This window comes from Phalacrocorax aristotelis, chromosome 9, assembly GCF_949628215.1.
Source record: "Phalacrocorax aristotelis chromosome 9, bGulAri2.1, whole genome shotgun sequence".
Lineage (NCBI taxonomy): Eukaryota > Metazoa > Chordata > Aves > Suliformes > Phalacrocoracidae > Phalacrocorax > Phalacrocorax aristotelis.
The window spans coordinates 33062622-33082788 of record NC_134284.1 but is presented as its reverse complement, the minus strand read 5'-3'; the positions used below and the strand labels follow the sequence as shown (position 1 = coordinate 33082788).

At 45.3% G+C, this 20167-nt stretch overlaps 1 protein-coding gene across 1 annotated transcript in view; it reads right to left on the bottom strand.

The window, feature by feature from the left end:
- SLC35F4 (solute carrier family 35 member F4) overlaps positions 1-18495 on the bottom strand; it is a 129892-nt gene extending 111397 nt beyond the window's left edge. The window contains exon 1 of the mRNA XM_075104248.1: positions 18098-18495. Coding sequence (XP_074960349.1) covers positions 18098-18200 — 103 coding nt within the window. The 5' untranslated portion in view covers positions 18201-18495. The remainder of the gene's footprint in view (positions 1-18097) is intronic.
- Positions 18496-20167: the final 1672 nt, after the last annotated feature.

Here is a 20167-nt window from a genome sequence, read left to right as displayed (position 1 = left end):
CAAACTCTGGCAAAATACTGGAGAGAAAGATCACAAAAGAAGTTACAAAGTTCATTTCAAAGTCGCTGATAACTTTGCAACAATTTTGCCTCATCTGCCCAGCTCTGGCCTTGATCATCTCAAACAGAGGAAAATGAGAAATTCATCTTAACATATAAATTTTAAGTTCTTAATAGAGTAATGAAATACTGTATCTTAAATGTGCCTCAGCAGTCATTGTTCTGTGGAGCAGTAAATTCTGAAGAGATGAGATGGCACCGAACCAAGGTCTGTCTGGAACTTCTGTATCTAGGGGGATGCATTTCAGATCAACAGTTTGGTCTGGTATATCCAGGAAAAAAGCACTGGTCTCAGTTCTGGGAACTTGATTTAAAAATGTTACAGGGACCTTTGACAACTCTAGGTAGGCAGAAGAAATTCTGAAACAGTGGAAAAGCACAAACTTGAATAAAAAAGGAGTATGAGTAGCTGGATATAATAGGCAGCCTGTCCTCTGTTCCTATAAAAATACCAGACCAACTAATCAAACAGGCTACACATTTAAAAAAACCCAAACCCACAAAAAACAAAACCAAAAAAACCTCCAGAAGAATGACATTCAGAGGTTCGTCAAGGCTAAATCCCACCAGATTAATGTAATTTCTTTCTATGACAGAGTAACAGGTCTGTGAATAGCGAAGAACCGGAGACATTACAGAGCTTGATGCCAGTATGGCTGCTGACGCTGCCCAGCATGACAAGACAGGGAAACGATTTCACTGAGTGGAAAAGTGCTCATGAGCCAAACCTGGGGCTGTTATCAGTGGCTCACTGTCAAACAGAAGGATGCTAAGTGAGGGTCCTTTTAACATTTGTTATTTTCATAATAGGAAGCTTAATCATTATGTCTAAAATTCTGTTAAACAGGAAGGCTGCAAGTACATCAGAGGAATATTTTAAGGAGGAGGAATGATTTTAACAACATGGAGAATTCACCTGAAAAAAAAAAGGATTATTTGCAAAAGTGAAAACTTACTCCCACCTAAGTGGAGAATCAGCTGTATGGACACAGTTCAGGGAATAGCCACAGTTTTCTAGAAGAGGACTGGGAGTTTGGAGGAAACCCCAAGCTGAAGCTGCATCACTTGATATACTGATGCCAAAAATTCAGACACAGAAGTGAGATGGATAACCCACTGTACACTAAGAACGTGAGGTAATTCTTCTCTGCAAGGCTGCACTGGTGAGATCTCAACTGAAGACCCTGTGTCCCATTTGAGGAACCGGATTTAAGAAAGGTGTAGGCTCACTGGATAGCATCCAGAAGAAAAAGAAGATAGTCACATTTCTAGAAAGTATGACTATACAGAATGAGTGGAAGAATTTGGTTTGTTTAGTAAAGGTGAAGAAAAACAAGAAAAAAGGTCCTGAGATCTATAGGATATTGCTGCAGAAGAAGAAATCAGTCACAAGGTAGTCATTTGGTAGGACAAGCATTGGGTCTGAACTACCCCAGGAAAGATTTTGCCGTGAGGAAACAACAGCAAATGAAGCACTGGAACAGACTGCCTGGAAGGATGGGCAATCTCCACCGCTGATGTTTTAAAAATGGATTAGACAGGTATCCATGAAGAACGATACAGGTCACCCTGCTCATTAAGACACTAGTTATTTCTCCATACCTCAGACAGGTCTGTGATCCTCTCAGACGACCACTGCTCAATACCTGGAGCTCACCAAAAACATTATTTAAAAGTGGCCAAATCCCAAACACTGCACTCAGACAAAACTTCCCCTGACTCTGGAATCTGGATCAATGGCAAATATCAAAGACCATGTCAGGTTCTGACAGTCTTCACCACATAACTTCATTTGAGGAACAAATCATCAGTCTAGGTAACATCCCACTTCAGAAAGAAAATCATAGTAGACTGACTCACAATTTGGATGCCTGTCCATGATTTTGTAAAGTTTTAGGACTACCTTGGTGGTTTCACACTTACATCCAATCCCCACAATTAGTTTAAAATGTTCTGCTGTAATAGAACAATCAGAGGCAATTATGGAAGGTTAGAGAAAGAGCAGGCATAATATATTCTGTTAGCTCCTTCTGACAGTTCATGATGTGGAACTTTATTAATGTGTCTGGGACACATCCCCCAGCCCACTTCAGAAATGCCAACACTCCCTGGGGGATGGCACTGAGGGGATTCACAGCTTTCAGATCTCTCTTCAAAAAGATAAAGACGATCACTTTCAAAGAATTCAAGGGAAATTAGAAACCTTTTTCCCAAAAAATCAATGGGGGCATGCATAGCTGTAAAAGTAAGTGCTGTGGCAGAAGGATTAAGGCATCCTTTCAGCAACCCAGAGAGGCAAAGATCAGACTTGGTCCGGGTTTGCACCAAAGGCTGCATTCCCAATTAATCCAGCTCTAGGCAGCTTCTTGCTCACTCAGACCAAGCGTTGAGAACAGCTGGATATAATGTTAGCTGCTCCATAACCTTACGTAATGACAATTATAGGCACTGCTATGCTTTAACTTCACTCACCCAATGGGGCATAAGGTCTGAGTGAACTGTCACCCGGGCCAAAATCCCCAAAAACAGTCGAAGAGGGAAACTCAGAGCTTTCTTCTGCTCGTCCCACACATCAACGCCAGGCAAGCACAAGTTGCCATTTATGGGCTGGTTGCCCTTCTGTCTGATCCGCGCCAAACACACATTTTATTTCCCCTGTTTCTTGCACTTGTGTGCTCTGATGGAGCAGGCACAGGCACCTTTGCATCTCCACTACTGGAAGATCTTTCAGAGGGTAAAGAACTAAGCTTCTGACACTCTGCCACACTTTGCATTAAGGGCACATTTATAAAGGATATACAGACTGTGAATAAGTTGCTAGTTATGTCTGCAACAATCAGACTAAAAAGACACTAAATCATTTATAAAATCTATAGTCATTTAGTGATGTGCTTCCCATCACCTGTTTATATTTCTGTCGTTGTAATAAGACTAATCATCCTGGCTGTCCTTACATTAAATTATTACTGTTTAGAAACAGAGGAAAGAACCATTTCTCTCTCAGACATGCCCTGCAAATTACTTCCCTATTCTTGCCACCCTCTCTGCCACACCAGAACTGACAAGTTACATGTGATCACAGTTAACCTACAACGCTTTCCTTCCAGCTAGTGACAAGGATGCATTTACAAAATTCAGTGAAGGAACTGATAAATGCTGACCCACCTGCTCCTTAACCTCTTGTCTCTGTAGCCTCTCTCTGAGAGAGAGTACTGAAATTATGAGTATGTCCCCACAGTCTTTCACAGGTAGACATCAGCAAGTTGTGGCCCCATTCAGAGCCCACCATGCATAACAGGGCTTATTAGACCTAGCACAGCGTAGCGCTGCCATAGCACCATGGTTTCCAGCTGGGAGTTGCCTGACATCCACATGGGTCACAGCATGAGCAAAGCAAATTCAGCTCTACCCACAGACTAAAGGTACATGGCAAGATGCTAAAGTCAGTTGCTCTAGAGTCTTTAGCTCTGCCAATAAAGCAAACTCATTAATTGCCAGTGCTGCACCTCTCCATCAATCACAGCAGCACCCCTAGGACTCCACCAAAAATTCTACTCCAGTATCTGATCTTAGCAGAGGAAAATGATGGAAGCTGAACTCATTAAAAACACCTTGGGACTAGTCTTTCTCAAGCCATCTAGGCTTCTTCGCAGCCTCTGTCAAAGCAGAGAAAGTCAGCTCTAACCTGCTGTCCAGCTGCAACAGTCACTTCCTAGTTCCCATCAGCAGAGGGTCTCTAGGGACCTCGAGCAGCCAGTGAAACTGCACTGCGAGTCCTCCACCCAACTCCATGCACACAGCTCCCAACTGCCCGTTACGTAGTTTATGTTTGAACAGCACAGAAATGGGATAACCCGATCAGTTGCACTGATGATTTTCAGCATCTCTCCTCCCAGAGCGTGCTCAGCCTGGTTTTCCCTATCACGCCCCCAGAGGTCAAGAGCCAGCCCAGAGTGCCCGGCTGGCGGCATTTGTACGTTAAACCTGATCAAACGGCCCCTGCCCTCAAGGAATCCCTGCAAACCCGTAAGGTAAAAATAGGAGAGAACTTCGTATCATGGGTTTGCAAACATTATCTTATGCTCAGCCACTTCTTTGCACTTACGCTTATGAAAACAAGGCTGATCTTTGTATTTTACCTCCAGAGCAGAGTCCTCCAATCTGGCAGCGTTACATAAACGAGTTTCACACCAGTGGGGAGAGCCTAATAGATTTTGTAGGTCAGTGCTTCTGGCAGATATTTCTCTTAAAACTGTGTTCTGAGTTCAAGAGGGGAAAAAAAAAAACCTATTCTTCAACTAGATTTTTGAAGGCACACTCCAGTAAAAGTTAGTAAGAGTGGGGGAAAACAGAGGGAGGAAAGAGCTCGATTGATTTGTTGTAAGCTGATCTGAAAGTGTTTCGAAAATTCAGGGCATGTGAGGACAAAATTAAAAAAATATTCTAGCAAAGAACAACTCAAAAATAAAAATAGCAGCAGTGGCTAAGAACAGCTCTTCAAAGGGATGTCAGACTTTACAATACTTTGTGCAGCAGCAGTGACTAAAAAGGCTTCATGTTGTCGCTACATGGCTATATTAAAAACTAGTGTTCATTTCTTTGGGGAAAAAAAATAAATAACAAAAACACATACAGCAGAATAATAAAATGCAACCATAGGAAGGCTGCTTTAAATCCTATTTATAAAACCTGGGGCATTTTTCCTTATTCAGTGCGGTCACCACAATGTCAAATTCTGATTTTCAACACAGGTCAGAAATGTCATAACTGACAACACAACACATGGCATGGGTGACAAATCATTTACAGGAACTCAGCCTTTAAAATAAACAAACAGAACTGGTGGCATTTCTTTATTGCCTTTTTTAAAAGCTAAGAGTTAGACTGAGGATTAAATTCGCTAACAGACAAGCTTTTATGCTTTATATGAGCCCTGCTGTGCAGCACTGTTTTCTTTCCCTGGGCTCTTATGGAGCCAAGATGTCTGAAATGGCTGCAGAAGCCTCTATCTCACTAACCTGCAGAAGAAAAAGGGGGAAGCTTACTTTTACTTCTCTGGGCACCATGACATATTTGTGAGCCTAATAACTTCCTTGCAAAGTAGATAAAATATTAAGTATTATCTCTACGTTTCACCAGCAAAGAAATACAGGGCCAATAGTCAGCCACCAGTTTTCTGCAAGTACAAAATTAACCTTGGATTTATTATTTCAAATAAGCGGAGATGATCATCATGAATATTTTATATCATTTGCTGTAGCCTTAATAAAACAACTACATCCTCTCCATTTTTTAAAACTGCAAAGGGTTCACAGCCATCATCTCAATGCTCTATAGACCTTTACCAATAGCTGTGGTTCTGGAATTAACCTTTCATTCATTGAATTTCAGAACAAGACCTGAAACTGTCCTGTAGAAACATTTCATGGTTCTTTTACTGCATAATCTCAAAATCCCAAAGAAAGGCAGGTGTGCCCTGTGAGACTCCTGGCATCCCAGTACAGCCCGAAGTAGTAGTCAAATATTATGAAGCCAATATCTCTCCTCCCAGGCTACTATCTTATCAATGTACTGGAAGGAATTATGAAATAAAAGATGTATTAGCCTCACAGAATGCTTATTCAGATCAACACAGGCCAATGCTTTGCTTTCTTTCTCCTCCTCTGTCCCCACATATATTGGGGGGAGGAGGGGGACGGGTGACATGGACACGACTGCAGGATCTCGTGCGAGTTACCCTCATTTGTCAGCTGAAGAGCCTTATCCAAAGAACCATCCCGAAGAGAGACAAGCAATTCTACCGCAGCAAAATGGACAAAGTCACTTTCCTACAGAGTTGTGTCTTCTGGCCAGATTCTCCGGTATCTAAAAAGCAATTAGATAAATTCATAGAAGAAATATCCACGAAAAGCTACTAAGATAGACATACACTAAGAACTTCCCAAGGCACAGATCCATGAAGGATGGAAGCGCACCAGGAACCCGCACTGTACTCTTCTCTGCACATCTCCTGTTGACCACTGTCCAAGCTGGATGTCAACTAGACACATCTTTGATAAGACCCCAAAAGTTTTATGCAGTACATCTCATCTTCAGGAGTGAGCTAATTCTACAGCTTTCCTACTGTGGGAGAACCAAGAGGGCCACCTTTTTCCAGCTGGCCACCTGTTTTTATAAGGCCCCTCAGGGCTCCATGTCTTTCACACTCTCTGACTCCTGGTAAGTTTGCTTGGATTTGGCCAATAGATTCAAAAGTTACAGGGGGAGGGGGCAGGGACAGAGATTTGATGTTCACATAAGCCTTGTTTCTTTAAGAAACCAGGTTAAAAAAAAAAAAAAAAATCAAGAGATGAGTTACAAGACGTTCTGTAATCTGCTTTTAAAACACCCAGGAATGAGGTGCAAAGTCCTAACAGGGCATACGAGGGTGTGTTTGACAAGGAGCAAGTGCTTAGGTTAGGCAAAACAACATCATCTTTAAAAAATGATCCCATGATAAAAGAGACCCAGTAGCAACTCCAAAGAGCAGGAACCTGCTCACTCACAGACCTACCACAAGGCACAGGGCTATTCTTTCCTTTTTAAATCATCCCTTTTACTCTCCTCCAGACATTAACAGACTGCTACAAAAATACCATCAATTATAGAGTATGAATGATGTCAAAGCCTGCTCTCAGAGGGAGGCTGGGAGCAGCAATCATGTATTCTTCAGTTTAGGAATACACACACACAATTTTTGTTCATAGCCTATAAAAAAGGCTCTGCACATCAAAGGAACCAAATGTATCGCCTCTCAGATCTTCCCTTCAACAAGCCCAGTCCGATGCCACAGACTCAGGGAGACAAGGGAGATGGACAGGGTGAAAAGGGAAAGTCAAAACCAAGGAGAATGGCTTAAGCCACTGAAATATACATCAAACGCCTAAATGCGGCAGAAGACCCAGTATCCACATACTCAGTTCAAACCGCACCGTGTTATGCCAGCTGGCTTCCCAAGAGACCTGCTTCTGAATACCTGAATGCAACAGGAGATAATGACTGTAACCCTCAAATGAAGACCTATGAATCTTCTCTTCAAGGGCATAAAGGATATTTGGCATTTCAAGCTGCTCTAAACTACAGTACTTGTCCACAGTCCCAAGTAGGGAAACAGAAAAATTTGGGGAACATGAACAAAATGGATGACTTGCTTTACCCAGCCACACACCACCCATCACCACAGGGAGCATGTGAAGGGCAACAGTCATTAAACCACCACAGGATTCTTCTGATCTAAGGTGATCTTTTGCCAGGTAACAAGTCATCAGGACCACTTCACAATGGGGCAGGAAGCAGAGGAAATGATCAGAAACTTAGTGCTGTTCTCCAGAACTGTGCTCATCAGAAAATCCTAAAGAGGCAGCTTAACTTTTGTCTACAACTAAACCGAAAACATGCTCAGCTGTGAACATCCCACATCTGGGAGCAGCTTTGGAGCTAAAGTAAATCTGAACCCAGAAAACTGTGGTCTGTCCCATACTATTATTTGTACAGCAAACCTGAAATTCCAGCTAAAATAAGAGACCAAATCCAGGATCTGTTAATAATGTGCACAGTGATAGTGACAGATTTCTTCCACCCTCCATTCCCCTACTAAGGGTAAATCTGACAGCTGTTCTTCCCATTTTGTTTGCCTCCTTAGAGCAGTAAACTATAAGGAGTGTCTCATCTCCACAAAGTGCTATGAAACTTCCCTACCTTGTATAAATGTTTTACACCAATAATAATTAAGATGCACATTTTCAAAGAAGTGCCTCTAAAAGTTGCACATACAAAATTTGAGAGCACTGCAGCTAAATCACATGTCCATGCTCACCAGAGTGGTGTTTCCAGGCATCTGCCTTAGAAACTTTGGCGCTCAGAAGAGCCACTGCTGCATCTGCACAGTATGAATATCTAAGTTTAAGCAAGTTCTCTAGAATCTGGCTACGTACAGACATCTTTTCTTCTAGATGACTTCTCTAAGCCCGTAGCTGAGGGGTCCTGTCTTCACAAGGATGCTCAAAACAGTTGCTCTGAATTCACTTCAAAGCAGATGCACACAAAGGCGCCGCACAGACCTAACTAGAAACAGACTTGCCCTAATTTGATCTAATTAACCTCCTTTCCAACACTGAATGTGTGGAAACAAATAGGATGCATTGGAACGCCCAGCTAAGCAGCTCTTCAGCGCTTTCACCTGCCGCAGTGCATCTACAGGTGAAGTACAACCTCAGCCTTTTAAGTTGACCCTCTGAACAGCCAGCAAAGTCTGCATCTGCGAGCAGATGGCCTTCAGAAGGCATATTCCTGGACCCACACGTCCATGAAGACACTAGGTCAGATGACAGTTGTGCACTTAACTGCACACTGAAGTCAGTCCAAAGGCTCTCTGCAAGCATCAAGCTTCGTGCCACACAACCACAGATAAATCCATGCCCATTGCCAAAGGAACCCCCAAGAAGAGTGACAGAAGGCAGGCCTTGTACTAGATGAATCAGCTCAACAGGACACATATGGCTTGGCACACCAACAGCAGCTCAACTATGTTTTTCAGCTGAAAAATGTCTTTTGTTCCTTCCTCCAAGGTGCTTTTTTTCAATGCATGTGAAAAGCGGCATTACTTTAGTGATACTCTAGACATTTCACCAGTCTGATTTTTCTTCTCAGAAGAAATGTTCTGGAAATGTTTAAAGTTTTATTCTTATCTAATTCCTCACTCATTCCATCCCACCCTAGAAAGAACCAAGAACTGATAGAAAATTAGGAAACTTCATCAGATGTGTTCTTTTCCATCTTCCCAGTAAATAGTAAGTTCAATCATTTTCCACCTGCTCTTTGTGTTAGCAGCCTCACCGAGTACTGAGAATTGAGTACTTTCTCACATGTAAAACCAGTCCTTCTCAGGTAGAAGTCCAAACTGTGGTACAGAAACACCAAGAAGAGTTCACCTTTCTACCATCGTTCCTGTCAGCATTGAAGAATTTCCTCTGGTGGAGCACTGCGAAGCATCCCACTTGCACACAAGCTGCTACAAATTCTAGCCCCTGTAACGCATCACACAACAGGTTATTTCTGGCACTGCAGAAAAAAAACCCAATCTGCACCCACACAATTCTGAGGCTGCAAACTCCACATGGCAAGCTTTGTCTACAAAAGTATTAAAAAGTCCCAGGATTTAGACATATAAAAGAAAAAGGCTATAACAACTGGACTATCAACTGCACTATAACAGCTATGCCATCTTACTTCAAGATGCCAAATAAAATTCACACCATATGAACTAATGCAATCGCTTTTCTGTCTCAGAGCACTCTGACAGAGAACGTGTGTTCTAGCCCTGTTTCACATTTATTTTACACAGGAACAGCAGCACATGATTTCAATATTGTCCTTAGACATTCAGGTGTATGAAGCCCATTAGCTGGAATAGACCTGCACAGCTGTGTTCTTATGAATCATACAAAAAATCAGTCCCCAATAGGAAACTATTTTGTAAGCAAAGTGCACAGCATCTCCAGCTACCCCATTAATAATAAAGGTGTGCGTTAGCCCTCATCAAAAATGTCCCCCAGAAGACTAAGCCTCTGCAGGAAGAGAGATAGCTGTACTGTATATTGCTTCAGCTGGCAATTGCTCAAGCAATACAACTTCAGTGCCATAAACAGCCACTTCCCAGTCATAGCGCAAGCACAAAATGCCCGAAACAAGAAGGAATAAAACTATAAGAGTCGCCAGGTTGGCCTCAAGCTACAATTTCTTTCTCACTCTGGTTGGAGAGATCACTACCAAGTCTAGTAGTGGATTTGGTGGAACTGTTTTGGTGGAGTCCTATTGGCCCATCAACTGCCTTGCTGGTGCTTGCCTCTCTCTTCCTCCCCCCCAAATGTAATTGGAAACTTGAATGAGAATCAAAATAGGCATGGGAGCCCTTCTTGCATCAAACAAAATAGACTGGACAGCTTTGATACAAGGAACAGCTTTTAGGATTGCCAGAAACAGCAGGAAACGGCATCTCCCACCCTAGACCTGAACCCCGCTCCCATGCCTTAGCTCATTTGGAAACCAGAAAAGGAGCAAGTCAGCTCCTCCTTCCTTGCCTCTACAAAAGGACAGCAGAGACAGCTTTCTCACTCCCTCACTCTGCTACCCCTGATCCAGCCCAGCAGAATGCAGGAAAGGGCAAGTCCATTTTATCAAGAGAATTTGCAAGGGAAGTCTAGGAAGAATATGTTTTAAAGTAATAACAGAAAGGTGGTCTTTGTGCGGCAGACAGACCAAAAGCCTGTGACTTGAACACATACTGCATGCCTTTGAATAAATTCACTGTTGCCACTCAAAGGGCCTGGGATGCTCTCACTTACAGCTCTGCCATCCCTGTGTAAGCCATACCCCAGCTATTAGCTAGGCATAACATTACAGAGTCCATCCTCGTGCAGTGAAATCTGCCATTCTGCAGAGGGCCAGCCTGAACTGTAGGCCACCAGGGAGTCCCACTTCACCTTACTGCAAGAAAAAAAGATTTTCAGTCTCACTAAGTAGAGCTGGTCCACTTGGTGAATAATTTAACCAGTCAATTAAGCACTTGACTTCCCCCTCCCACCCCATCCTATTTGCACATTTGCCACAAAGAGACATTGAATTTTTTTGCAAGTATTTTCATTATTTGTTACTGTGAACATCCAGCAGCAGCTTTGTGGGCAAAAAATCCTGCCACCAGTTGTTCAACAAACAGCAAGCCACAAACTCATTTCCATGGGTGAATTCCCCGTGCAGGTAGTTGACCAAAAGCATACCAATTTCCAAGTGTGCAGAAGAAAAATTTGCAAACTTTTAAAACTGCTAATAAAAAAAAAAATAAAAAAAGAAAAGGAGTGCAAGCATGGGAAAGTTTACTCATAACCATCTGGTACTTTGGAATATTATTTTACTGATCAAGACCAGAGATGCCTCTGCCTGCTTGAGTAGGATGGCAAAGACAACATAAGGGAAAGAGTGCTGGAAGGACAGTAAAGATAAGGGATGTGTCTTCCATGCACTCCAAAAGAATGCCAGGAGCTCACAGCATACACAGGTCATTTCTTAATGAGCTATATGCAGCAGCAACTCTTTTAGGAAAAACAAGAAAAGAAGGCAGCATGCAGCTCCATGCTTCCATAACAGCAAGCTGAGTGAGCTTAAAGCCACCTCAGGCGAATCAGTGCGAGTGAGGCAAAGCAGCAGGCTGACAGAGAGCTGTGCCACGTGGTAGCACAAGCCATGGCCCAGCCATCACCCAGATGGCCAGGCAGCAAGGAAGCCTTTCTGCAAGAAGGGCTGGAGCAAATGAGCACAAGGTGGCAGAGGAACTGAAAAGAAGGCAGAGAGCACATGTAGAAAGCTACCAAGTTTTTGAAAGCACCTCTACCAACCTTAGCACCAGGCCAGGTTCAGCACAAGACCTGCTGTGCAGTCACCAGTGAAGGAAGAGATCACTCCAACAAACATTATGGCTTGTTCTGCACCATCTCTGGCCAACAAACATCCCTCCCCCCACCTTACTGTCTCAGCTTCGCCTGCCAAATAGGAGTAATTTTTCTCAAAATCTTGGCAAACCCCTTTATGAGGCATCTTTAAAGCTTCGGAAATAATTCTTATTTAGATACATAAGACCAGGAGAGACTTTTTGGCCATTAATTTCAGCCTTCTGCTAATTTCCAGCCTTAATTTATTCATGGCCTGTTCATGCCCATTTGTCTGTGTGCCAACACCCTGTTTCAGTTTAAATAATTCTTTCCTACATTTCCCTGTTTGTTCTCCCAAGATGTATTTGGAGCAGCAGCCATGTTCCCATCTTGGCTTGCCCACACAAGCCAAGCTCTTTCAGTCCCTTCTTGCAAGGGTATGCTCCCCGTTGCCCTGGTCCCCATGGCATCTTTCTTGATTTAAATTAATCCCTGCTGCCCTCAGTTGTTCAGAACCACATCTGTATGCCATGGCATACTCAGGTACCACAGTTTCATGGGTCAGCTCACCAGGGATTTGACCAGAATGGACCAGATCAGTCCCTGACAAGACCAAGGGCTGAACGAGTTCCTTCTCCTATCAGCTAATGAGACCCCGCATCCTCCAAAACACTTTGAGTGCCCAGTGAAGGGGAGGTCCCACACTCCAACCACAAGTGCAAAGCTGCCATACTGCCCCTTCCAGCACAAACAGAAATCCATGCAAAGTCTGGCCCTACTCCATTACAGAATACATACCTGGTCTTGCCAAAATTAGTGGGCAAAGGAATATTTATAAAATCTGTTTTGTTGAAAGAAATTACTTCAGAAGTTATTGCTACCGGTGCTGATACACAGCCATACATTTATCTCTTTTTTTTTTCCTGAACAGAGACAAGCCTGCGAGGAAGAAGCAGCTACAACAGGACTGCATCCCATGCGGTGACATCTGCTTGTGCCCCCAGAGCTGGTGGGGAAAAAGATTGCGAAATCTACAGTTTGCAATCCAGCCCCTACTGCAGCACACCCTCCCTAAAAGAAGGGCTGGAAATAACTCGTATGGAAAAAATCCCTGTCCAGTAAGTAAAGGAAGGGCTTTGAAATAAAGCTCATCCCAGGCCAGGCCTGCATCTGGAGTCCTTGCGACCCAAACAGTATCAGGCAGTAGAGAGGCAGCTGCCACAAGTGGTACAAGATGAAGCAGCCCTGAGACTTCTTCAGGTCACACAGAGGCTGATTCAGACACCACTGACTCCCTCCCTCCCAGATACCCTCAAACACAGCTCGATGAAATCAGCCTCATCCACCAAAAAATTTCAAAGCACCTTTCCTCAACTGCTCCTTTCCCAGCCTCTCCCACTGTGCATGCTCTGTACAGAGACACCGAGGGCTCAGCGAACTGCTGGGTGCCTCCAGTAAACAGACTGCGACTTTGTTCCTCTCGCTGGAAGTGACAAGCCACCAGGAGGGCACAGTGTTCAGTAAGCACAGAGATGATCTTGGTTTGCCATGTGATTCGTACTGCAGCAAAGCTGCTGGCACTGCTGCTGTAATAACCAGAAGAAAATTCCCTCCAATGTTTTGGAGGTAGATTTCCCCTCTACAGCCTTTTAGTCTGCTAAGGGAGCTGAAATGCTAAGCCACTGATGCTGGCTCAGCATGCCTGTAATCCCAGTCCTATCAAGCAAAGCAATTAAGCATGGACTTAACTTTAAACACACTGTCAAAGCCCAGTGGCTTAGTGCAAGATCACACTTAAGCAGATGCTTAAGGTCATTGCTGACCTGAGGCTTAACTTGCCAAATTAGACCACAAAACCTTGCTTGAGCTGTTCTGGGGAAGTAAGAAAACACAAAGCTTATTCTCTTCAGCAGGACACACACTGCTGTAAGGGTTTTCCAGCTCCCTGGCAGATACGTCCGATCACACAGCTGCACCAGAGGAGCGGTCACCCACTATGACACTGTCTGCCCAGGAACAGGGCCGACGGCCCCACTGCTGCATAGACACGAGACACCACCCTCTGCTTCTAGGAGCTTACACAACTCCAGGGTTTTGAGGCAGGTCTGAAGGAGAGAAGGGGAGCTCAAAGCAGCATGAGACAACGTACAAATGTTTAAAACTAGCAAGTGCCTACTGAAGACCAGCATTCATGGCTTGCTGTGGTGGGAATCAAACCCTCCAGATCTGAATGAGAGACACCAGAAGGGCAGAAATAAGCTTTACATATCAAGAGAAACTCTCCAAGCATGATGAAAAAGAGAAGATGATGGCCCGTGTAAAGAACTAGGAGAATAAGTGCGGCCACTGCATTTTCTGTACAGTTATGTACTGTTTTTGTCCAGGCCTGAGAAAACAGCATTACAGAAATACAGATCTGCAATGCTGAGAGCCAGGACAAGACATAGAACTTTGTGGATGGTGAAAAGAGCTCCCACAAAAAGACAGAAGAAAAAAAAGCAGAAACTGCTTGACTTGGAGGTGGACTTGGTGAAGCTGATGAAGATTAAAGATGAGAAACTTTGGCTGGAGCAGTTTTAATTCAGTGGAAGGCACAGAAAAGGTGTTAGGACAGACTTGAAGGAACTTTGTAGTGTGAAAGTAAAAAAGCTTTCGGTACTGACATGAAAGGCAGATGGAGTGGCAGTTGGAAAGAGTCAAAAAAGAAAGAAAAAAACCCAGAAAACAAAACCCATAGACTCTTAAGACTGGAGACACTAAACATGATTGAATTACAAGCAAAAAGAAAGAGAAGAATGAGAAGTTATGGCAAAGGTGAGGAGAGGGAATAGGGTTTCCCACTGTTTGTATAGATGGAAAAGCTGGATCAGACCGAACGAAAATGCACACATTGAAACATGAAGCCAAGGGGTCACGAACATGGGCGCAGCATCTGCAGCCCCAAGTGAAAGGCTGGAGCCTCCGTTCTACACCAGCACCACGCCCTGGGAAACCATGGAGTGACTTTGAAGAGATTTACTGGAAGAGAGACACAGCCCCTCTTCCCTCCCACAGAAGACAGAGACCCCACACATACTCTGTACATTTTAAATGCAGGAATTGAGCGACCAAGCCACACATCCAAAGGTACAGGATGACTGGGATCAGGAAGAGCCCTTTTCATTTAAGGAACACGATGGGGGGGGGAACCCTGTCATATCTTTCTTCAATTCCTAGGAATTATTATGCAGGATATGGGGGGTTTTTTGCAATATACATGGATGCAAATACCAGACCAAAATACATGCTTCTACTTAATCAGATGACTTACAGAGAAATAAAGAAGGTATTTTTCTTCTCTAACATCTTTTTTTTTTAAGGATAAATAAAATTTTGAAAGTGCCTGACTTAAAATTAAAAAAGTATCATATGCACACTCTCAAGTCTGAAGTAGGTTAGTGCACACAAATATAGAAGATGAAGCAAAAGTCTCTAGAAGATACTGCAGTTCTTTGTAATAACAGCTCTTGAGCACTACAGATCTCTGACATTAGATTTCAAGACAATTTCTGACTAGTCTTTAGCTTTCACAGACAGAAACCTAGGCATGATCTCCTGTTAAACCATGGAATACATGTAAATCCACTAAGGGAGGGATGTGAATCATCTGCACAATTTATAGGGCCTTGGGTTTTTTTTGTCATTTTCCTGGACGCCCCAAGAGTGAACAGAACAGCAGCCACCCATCCCCTGCCTTCACCTTTCCTTATCAAGAGACTTGTCCCTGTCCCTTGGAGGGATGCTACCACAGCAGGCTGGGAGCAAAAAGGAGCCTCAAGGAAGGTGGTGACCATCACCAAGCTGTCATCATCCAAATAACATCCCCATCTGGTGCCTGGCCAGCTCTCCGATCAGACCTGAGGTATACCCAAAGAAGCAGACAGCACAAAGCCATCCCGGGGCCAAAAGCTCATCCTCAGCTGCACTCTTGCTCAGGCACCCTTCAGACCCAGGCAGGACCAAGGTGACAGCGTAAGCAGATGACTGCACATGCTACAGGTTCATGCATACTCAGGACAATGGCTCCTTTGCACTGGGGAGGGTAGGGATGCAAGCTACCTGAGATTTTGAGCACATTGCACGCCACCAGCATGCTGCTCTCCAGCAACAGGCACCAGCATTGTTCAGCTGCACTAAATATTTGAATAGCAGCAACAAAATCATGCCCTCACCAAAATAAACTGAGATATCAAGTACATTAATAAGTAGCTGTACAAACCTCCCACTTTGAGTGTTTACATTTTGACAATGCTGTAGCTGAACAACCAGCTAGCAGAAGTACTGTCAAAAACACCTTGAAGGCGATATTTCAGCCTAGACACAGGAACGGAGCAAGACCTCCAAGCACGGACCTCCAAGAGCAACTCTGGCTGCCTCAGTGCCAAGAGGCTGTATGTTCAGGATGCCTGGGTTTTTTTTCCACAGGTAGGGGCAGAACATCTTCATGAAAATCCTAACACATTAAAACACTTTATAAACCCAAAACACACAGCCATGAGGATAAGGTAGTAATTCGCCGACTGCAAGCACTCCAAAAACGATGATGACGGTTCCAAAACTTATGAGACTGCTTTAAAAAGCATTCATAGTTTAGAAGGGATGCATAATTTTCATTTACCTGAGGGCATCTGAGTGTTGGGATACTTCTCTGGGTTATGCACTTCCAGTTTTCTTCTTTAACCATGACAACCATAAATTTTGCGTATTTTCTTCAAATAGCAAAACCTGAGCTACTAATCACCATATATTTTTTTTTTTTTTGCCACAGCACCCAGTCTACAGCAACAATAAAAAAGGCTAGGAGATTTGCAGTTAAAACCCGAGAGTCAACACTTTTGAAAGCCTTGGCCTCTCCCAGCTTTATCTAATTTTAAGGAGATGCAATTTGTAACATCTGCAAAACCTGGTCCTGGACTAAGAAAGCTTTTCTTTGTCCGGGCAGTCCCCTCCTGGCCTCCCTGATGCACCCATGCAGAGCCACTTGCAATGCCAACACTGAATTCAGGTCTGCATTTTGATAGGGAGTGGGAGTGTTGCTGCAGACTGAAAAATTGCATTCTGCCACTGAAGCAAACTTGCGACAAAGTATTAAGCCAGTACCCACATCCTCCCCTGGTAGATCTGTAGAGATCCTCTGGAGCCACTGCAGGATTTGGGACACAAGTCCCACCTAGCTCAGACTTAAATAGTCCCTACACTGTCATGCAGCCATTCCTCCAGATTGCTCTGAGCTTCTTCCCAACTCCTCTGACTACAGACAAACCAGCCGACCTCACCAAATGATGCTAACAGCTGCCATGCTGTTAGCGTGCTATGAAAAACAGCTGAATAAAACCACTGGGCTTGACTATTTGCTTTTTCATCTGACCATTACAAAATTATTACTTTTTTTTTCAGTGGTTTCAATGCATGGCTCTCCTCTGTCATAAAAAACACACAGACATGTTTATCTGATATTATCAGTTTATTAATTGTGTTTGGTTTATTGTTTATTGTATTAGAGCTAGCGAGCACTGCACTGCCTGTTCTGGAAAGCAGCTCCCCTCCTCTGATTCCAAGGGGAGTTTAAATACGCAGAAGAAAGTCTGCTCCTTAGTGCTCACCTCACTAAGGTGGGGGGTTTCTGCCTTTCCTTCCCCCTTTGCCTCCATTTGTTTTTTAAGCTGCAGCATGTTGTAGCTTTTGCAAACTGCAAAGCAACTATCAGACAATAAAACCCTAATGCATCCATATTCTCGGTGGTAAAAAAGAATCATTTCTTTCATTAGCCTAACTTTCCCCGTTAAATAGCTCCACAGAGCACTGGGACAAGCCACAATACTAGAGAAACCCACAAAGGTTCTCCCAGTTGCTAGAAACCCGCTGCTCCTAATTAAAAACTTCAGAAGCAAAAATAGTGAATTTCTGCAGGACCAACTGGTTTAATTTCATTTGCTTTTTTAAGGAAAAAACAAAGATACAAAAAAAAAACAAAACACCAAGCAACACCAAACCCCGAAACCACAAGTGTCTCATGTTAAAATGGCACGAAGGAAAACCCCTCGGTGACTCCCCACTTTTCTGGAATAATCTAATTAGTTTTGCGAGGAAGATGAATAACCCAGGAGCCTCACGCCGAAGCGGCCGCCCGGGGAGACCCACCGGGACCCAAACTTTCCCGGTGCGATGCGGAGCACCCGGTGACCAAATCCCACCCCCCCCATGGAGGTGGAGGAGGGATAAAAAACAAACCTAAACACGACAATGAAAGACCCCCGCGACCCCCCTAAGCGCGGGCTGCGGGATGGAGCCGAAGTTGCGCGGCGAAACGCCGTCGCCCCCCGCTCCGGCCCCGCTCCTCCGGGCCGCGGGGCCACCCCGCCGCGTCTCCTCAGGGGCAGGCGGGCACGAGCCGCCCCGGGGCCCCCACACGCACCCCCGAGGGTTGTGGAGGGCGCTTTGGGGGGGGCCACGGGCACCCCGAGGGCTCCGCCACCACCTCCCCGCATCCATACACACACACCCCCAAGGGCCGGGAGAGGCGGGAGGGCGCCTTACTTTTCTGGCTGGAGTAGCCCGGGTAGTATCCATAGTAGCCCGTGATCCGCAAGATCCTGTCCTCGATGGTGGCCACGCCGTTGGGTGCTGCCTTCCCATCCATAGAGGGCGGGAGCCGCGCGCGGGGCGGCCAGGCGGGACGCCGAGCCGAGCCGGGCTGGCAGGAGAGGAGGAGGTGGAGGAAGAGGAGGAGGAGGAAGGCGGTGCGGGCACGGCCGCCGCAGCTTGCGGTGCCGCCGGGGCGCTCGCTCTGACTCCGCCGCCTGGTGCAGGACGGGCTCCGCAGCGTGGCGGCAGCGGCCCGCGCCCAGCCCGGCCTCTCTCCCCCGCCTGCCTGCCCGTTCCCGCCCAGCCCCGGGCGGGAAGCGGCGGTGCGGGAGAGGGCGGGGGGCCGGGGGCCCGGGCGGGGGGGGTGTGCTCCTGTCGTTATTTAAAGCGCGGGGGGGACGGAGGGCAGCTGCCTTCCGCAGCTGAGGCGGGAAGGGGGTGTGAGACCACCTCGGTGCCCCCGGCAGGATGAGGGGTCTCTCCTCAGCGCCGCGGCGCTCAGGCAGTTTTAGTCTGTGTAAGGAAACCCTGGTGTCACCCTCTTCCTGCCAAGCCACCCCCCGCCCAAATCCTCCCCAGATGGTGACTCCCTAAGGGACATGTTTTCTGTGGAGTTGAGGGGGCTTAGTTGGTTTTGCGGGATGATCAGCACTTCCCCACGTGCTGGTACCTCAGAGCTTGACATCGGTGAGGAAGATGGCCTGAAAGGGACATCTCAGGGCTTGACATCTTCTGAGGAAGGTGGGTCTGTGAGCTATAGACCTGCAGGTCCAGATCCTTGGATCTGTCCTCCCAGGGGCTGCCTGCAGATGCCAGAGAAAGGATAGAGGCCAAATGTGGCCTCGGAGGGGGGAAGGTTTCATCGCTGCCTGCTGTCCATGTCCCGGCAGAGGAGCCCATGGCTCTCCCTGCGTGCCACTCGGAGGCATGCCATCTCGGCGGTGGCAGCTGTGCTGTCCCGTGCTCCAGGAAAGTCCAGAGGAGAAGAAGGGGTATCTGCCCTCTGCCACCCCGTTGGGTTGCACATCTGCTCTAACTAAGGTCTACCTATAGGATGTCCTCTAAATCTTTGCCTGCATTTGAAGAAAGAGATGAGAAATTCTCTGTTTGGCTTTGTAACTCATTAGTAAAAAGCAGGCTTTGAATTACTTGACTTTTCCTGCTACTGGTGCTTGTTATGCTTCTCTGCTAGACTTAAATCATTAGTAACTAGCCTTTTTCCCCCAAAGATGCATTTCTATCTAGTAACCTACTCACTTTTTTCCAGCCCTTTCATTGTTTTGTGGCTCTTTCATACCTTATCTTCACCTACTCTTTTTCTGTCCAGCCATTTCCATTAACTAGTGCACGGAGAACCCACTCAAGCCGTTTAATATTCCTTGCTTCCTCCTCTGTTCACATTCATTCTTCTCCCTTCCATGCTTGGCTAAATAAGCTGATGGCACAAAACAGCCTTTTATGAGCACAAACAAGTAAGAGATGTATTAAAAATAGCTGTTGCTGTGGCTTTGCATGGGGAGTCATTAGCTGCTTAGTGTTTGTACAGTGCTTTGAAGATCAACGGTTTTTGGTGTATGAATACAGATATAGTAAATGCACTTAAGGTATTAAATACTCTTCTGATCTTGACTTCTTGTCTTCTGCCACACGGCTAGGTAGTACTAAGGGCAGTTACGAATCAGTGATAAACAACCACATATAACTCAGGAATTTAAGGCATAGCTCATTTCATAGCTTCCTCATTCCCTTTTTGGCTAGCTATGAAACAAGATTAGTGACTTTTAGTGTTTTTCAAATCATAGATTGCTTTTGTATTCATCCAACAGAAGCACGGACTCCTGTCGAATGATGAATTGACACCAACTGACGAGAGACATTTTCTTTTACTTCTAATCTGTGGAGTGTTCTAGGCAGCCCGCACCCCTCCAGGATTTCACAGACCATGGGAAAGAAGCAGCTGAGAGCCACATCGTGTATTAGCTGGCTTTGAGAGGTGCCGGGTCAGTAGGAGCTGGTAAGGCT